We start from the raw sequence: 4,870 nt of genomic DNA, 5'->3' as shown, positions 1-4,870 counted from the left end.
TGGTATTAATGTACTTTCCATGTTTTCTTTCAATCTATTGGTGGGTGTGAGTGATGATATCTTCAAAAGGAAACTGTTGACCTATTGTAACTATGAACCGCGTTTGGCGAATCATTTCTTGAAGAAGAAACGAAACTCGCGCGCTGCAGAGAATGTGTTTACCTTCTCCGTTGATGCGACGATCGTGTTAGCTTGGATTTTCGTGCTTGCTGGTGTACACATAGGCGAGTCTGAGTGGCAGGTGTTCCTGTATGGTATAACTTCGATTTCCTCAGTTGTTTTAGGTAGTAGACCCACTTGCGGTTGTAGTGGGGAATGCAGAACCTTAGACGCTCTGGTCGTTGATTATTTGCCAAACCTAACGCGACTGGCAGCTTCTTCTCCGTAAGATTCCAGGATGTTGGTTTTTCTGCGCTGTCTTAAGTTTCATTCGAATATTCTTCTTTGAGAGTCATTGATCATGACCGAGTTAATCTTTGTGTTACATGCAGGAATTAATACTTTGATGTCATCGCCGTCTCGACCCAGTTTCCCGACGTCGCTCTCGGGCATGCCACTATCGCCGACTGCAGCTGGCCAGGCATCGTTTGTTCTCCCTACTTCGCCACTTTTCGGAAACAACTCGGGTTTTCCGGGCACTGGGCTTCCAGAGTCACCTCCAAAGTGACACCGTCTTTTGCATGACTGCACTCCATTGTTAAGTATGGTCACATAGACTGACGCAACGTTTTTACATTCGTTGTTCGATCATGCAGTGAATGAGAGTGATACTGAATAAAGGGAGACAAGTGCTTTCACCAATGCGCAATCTCTGGAACTTGCAAAGAAACGGGATACTTTTGGGGACACCGTAGTTGACTCGTATGGAAGAGATCGATGTCGGACTACGCCACGCTATGGTCATAGAAAGGGGATGAAATCGCTTCCGTTCCGCAGAGATAAGAAACATGATGCATTTTGCAAGAAGACAAAAAGGAAGGAGAATTTTGTGAACTTCGTTGAGGTCCGGCGATACATGCGCAATGATCTCATAAATACATCAAAATCTGAAACGACTACGCGGCTGGTGAAACATGTAAACATTTCGCTATATCAGAAAAATCCACGCAGGTCAAAAAAATAGACAGATTGGTAAATAATTGTGCCTTATAGTGCAGCACTATTCTACCCTAGCTTATTCTTTGCTGTACTGTTGTTATTACCAGGGATCTCATAAAGCTGAAACATAGTGAAACATAGTCTAGTGGTAGGGACAATGCTTTTGCACAGCGGTTACGCTGGTTCCCAATCCAGCTCTAACCAGTGGCTGGATCTGTCTCCGGTGATCCCAGTCTGCATAACACTTCGTCCAAAGCCATGTGGCTGCCTGCCCTTCTGATGAACAGCCGAACGTCAACGGTGATCATTGAATTGTGTGGCTAAATATGATCTCTTTGACTTATGTCGTCGGCAGTGTACATGTAATTTTTACCACAATTGCTTGTAATCTCGCAATCTGATTGGCTAATTTGCCGTTGTCGATAAGAATCTGGACAACGCTGCTCGCGTCATGCTCGCGTCAATTTGTCACGCAATGCAATAGCCAATCAGGAACGCTCATTTTGGAAAATAAACCAGTCATATTGCGAGAAAGTTATAGACAACGTTTGCTCTTTCTTCGTGTCATGATTTTGGTTACACTCTGAAATAAACACTTCTTTGGCGTTGAATATTGTGGCTGCGCCTCGTGAGTCCACAACATTTTGACCACTGTGATGACGAATATCGTTGTCGATAAGAGTACAGACAACGCTGAACCACTTTCGATTTGTTAAATTTCCCATGCACCCGGCATCATTTTTATGGGACCAGAGCCATGCTGGGAATCACAGGAATTCGGCGATAGAGAGCTCGAGGCCATCGAGAATCACCTTTCTCTGAACTTTGCACCGATTTGAAAACGCAGTTATGTTGGTGAAGCATTCCGATTAAGAGGTGTTTAAAGTGCCTTTCATTTCAACCAACTTGACAACTATTCTCTGTTCTAGTCCCGTTATATTTTATTGTTTTATAACTTTTTTCTGGAAAAGTCGCTTTTCTTCTTGGTGTTGGAAGGCTCGAAAAGAAGTCACAGAAAAACATTCCTTGGGACAGTCATACAGAACTCGCAATGATCGATGATTTCCGATTTACTGGTGAGTTATAAGTATTTCCAAAAGCGGTGACATATTTTAAGACTCGAGTACATTTCCCCCCTCCCCCACCTAATACAATTCTGGAAAAACTACTGGGCACGTACAGTTAGAATCTCGCGCGACCGCGTGAAAACGAGTCACAAAGTGGAAAGGTATCCCAAGAATTTTGTCCTTGATTGTAGCGATGGTTTGGCTCCCGACCGAGCAAGGAAGGGGAGTGGGTTGAACACCGGACAAACTTCGCCTAATTCTTTGCATCGCTATTTTCAACAAATTCTGCCGAGAAAAAAAACGATGAGTGTATCTCGGTCACTCCTTTCGGAACGAAAATTGCAAGTCGCTTTCCCAATTTTAAAGAGCCTTGAAAGCTTATAAAAAGCGACTTAGAAAGAAAGAACTTTTAAAGCACTCAAATATCAGGGCTCAAAGTTTATTTTTGGCTTTGGGAGCACTTGTGCTACCAAGTGTATATTTCTAGGCGCACAGCAGAAAATGGTAGGAGCACAGCTTAAAATACTGGGAGCACCTGTAAAGTAAAGTAAAGTAAAGTAAAGTAGACCTTATTTAACGTCGATAACTCGTAACAGTAACCTTTTAATCACTGACAAACCTGAGGTCGACGTGCGCTCATTTTACTCCCCCCTCTCCATCAGTGCTCCGTTTTACGGGTATTTAAAGCTACTTAGCTACACGGAAAGGAAAGGAATCGAAACAAGGATGCGAGATCCGGGAATCGAACTCAGGACCTCTTGCACCAAGGCCGCGCACTAACCGACTGTGCCATCCTTGCTCCATCCTGTTCTAAAAGAAAAGCAGAACGAAGACATTTTTACGTCATCTTCAGTTTTTGGACGCCCCATCTCCTTTACAGTTTGTTTATCAATGTCAAGTTTTCAGCTGATTTTGCATCATATAACTCAAAGTCGGATTCCCATAGTGGGCAACCTAGGGTTTATCAGAGCAACCAAATGCACGGATTTGGTTGCCCGGCTTTTGAAACAGGGACAACCTGGATTTTTTTTTTTGAAATTTCGAGCACTACATGATGGAGCACTAATTTGGGACACTGTCCGTGAATCGCTGAAATCAAATCAAACAACTGATGTCAAATCGTAGGTTGGTTTTTGAGAAGGGAAAAACCTAGTCTGAAGTGTCAGCCGTCTCCTCGCATCCCCTGCCAGGGTAGGCGAGGAGACGGCTGACACTTCAGACTAGGAAAAACCTCTCAAAGCGACGTAGAGAACCAACAAACTCAACCCATGTGACCCAGTCTGGGAATTGAACCCGGGCCACTTTAGTGGGAGGCGAGTGCTCTCACCGCTTCCCTTATCTCGTACCCAGATCTCTCTCTGTCCGCAGTGGGAGGTCTGGTTACGAGATTTCTGCTTCCCTCATCTTCGAGCTGCGGGAAAAAAAATGCTCACTGACTTTGATAAACTCATTTAGAGCTTCTTATGGTCTTCCTATGGTAAAAACAAGTTTTGTGTGGGCCAGTGAATTAAACAATTGAGATCGTCAGTGTTTGTGTTTGTGGAACGTGCTGGGCATAACTTTTTCGTGATATTGTTTACACAAGGGAATTTGAACTAGGGAATTTGAACTTTTTAAGTCCTTGGATTAAACGTTCAAGTGCTACCTTTCAAATTAAAGCCACTGAGCAGTACTTACCTGTGGGACTGTTTATAATGTTTTTTTGTAAACAATGCTGACTTTTTGTGAAGGTTGTCGAAAGATGATAAAATTTTAGTAGAGATCCGAGTGAAGGTTAAGAGCTTGTTAGACTGTTTTTAAAACCTTGTTTTGCAAGACAACCTGATCTGAGCTAAAATTTTAGAAATGGCTAATTTAATTGAATAAAATGAAATCTAAAATCCTCGCAAATGGATAGTGTGATCAGAAGGGATCTCGTAAAGCTGAAACATAATCTGAAGTAGCATTGAGGTCTAGTGGCAGCTGTAGTGGCAGGGAAAATGCAAAATTAAAAAAAAACCGGCTTGAAATCGTTAAAACTGTAGTCCTTTAAAGGGAATATACGTAGAATTTAAGCTAACATTGGGCGAGAGCTGCGAGCATCTAGTAGCTTTTTTCTGAAGAAAAAGAAAATAATTAATTTGAGCCCTATAAAGCGTCCTCATATTGCTTATAAATATTATTTTAACAAAAGCCTTTCAAGGATAATTTGGAAAAACCAAGCTACTTGTACGCGGATTTTATTGTACCTGAAATTATACCTTTTAAATGAAAGAAGGACTTTCCTTTAGTGATCTGTTTCATATTCGTGGGCTTGCCAAGAAATTCAACTGAAATTGTTATGTTTATCAGTAAAAGTTTAATTTAGCGGTCAACGTTTGCTTTTATTGAAATGACTCGTTCATGGAGTTTTCTCGTAGTTATAAAGGCAAGTTAATGTGGTTTAGAATTTGCATCGCTTTGCGTAAGGGATTTGTAGACCATAGGTAAGTTCACGTCCTTGTTCTCAATAGAATTCTGCAATTCCGAAAATAAACGTTTCATCCTGTTTTGTATTCCACATTCCAATTTTTCCACGTATTTTGGTCACTATCCTTAATGACAGAGACTTGCATACTTTTTCTTGCGAACTTCCAGCCCTGTGCTCGATTTCAAAGATCATTTGGATCCTTTGTTATTCGATCAGTTTTATAGTTCCGTCCAAGATGGTCCCCATTTTGTGGTCA

General features: G+C 41.8%; 1 protein-coding gene across 3 annotated transcripts in view; it reads left to right on the top strand.

Annotated features, from left to right (window-relative positions):
* The window catches only part of LOC137986678 (transforming growth factor beta regulator 1-like), a 23,482-nt gene extending 21,773 nt beyond the window's left edge, over positions 1-1,709 (top strand). For all 3 annotated transcript variants that reach the window (XM_068833621.1, XM_068833622.1, XM_068833620.1), the window contains one exon: positions 492-1,709. In XM_068833621.1, the coding sequence (XP_068689722.1) occupies positions 492-667 (176 nt within the window). In that variant the 3' untranslated portion in view covers positions 668-1,709. The remainder of the gene's footprint in view (positions 1-491) is intronic.
* Positions 1,710-4,870: the final 3,161 nt, after the last annotated feature.

Source organism: Montipora foliosa, unplaced genomic scaffold (assembly GCF_036669935.1).
Source record: "Montipora foliosa isolate CH-2021 unplaced genomic scaffold, ASM3666993v2 scaffold_263, whole genome shotgun sequence".
Taxonomy (NCBI): Eukaryota; Metazoa; Cnidaria; class Anthozoa; order Scleractinia; family Acroporidae; genus Montipora; species Montipora foliosa.
This window is presented reverse-complemented; position numbering and strand designations above follow the sequence as displayed.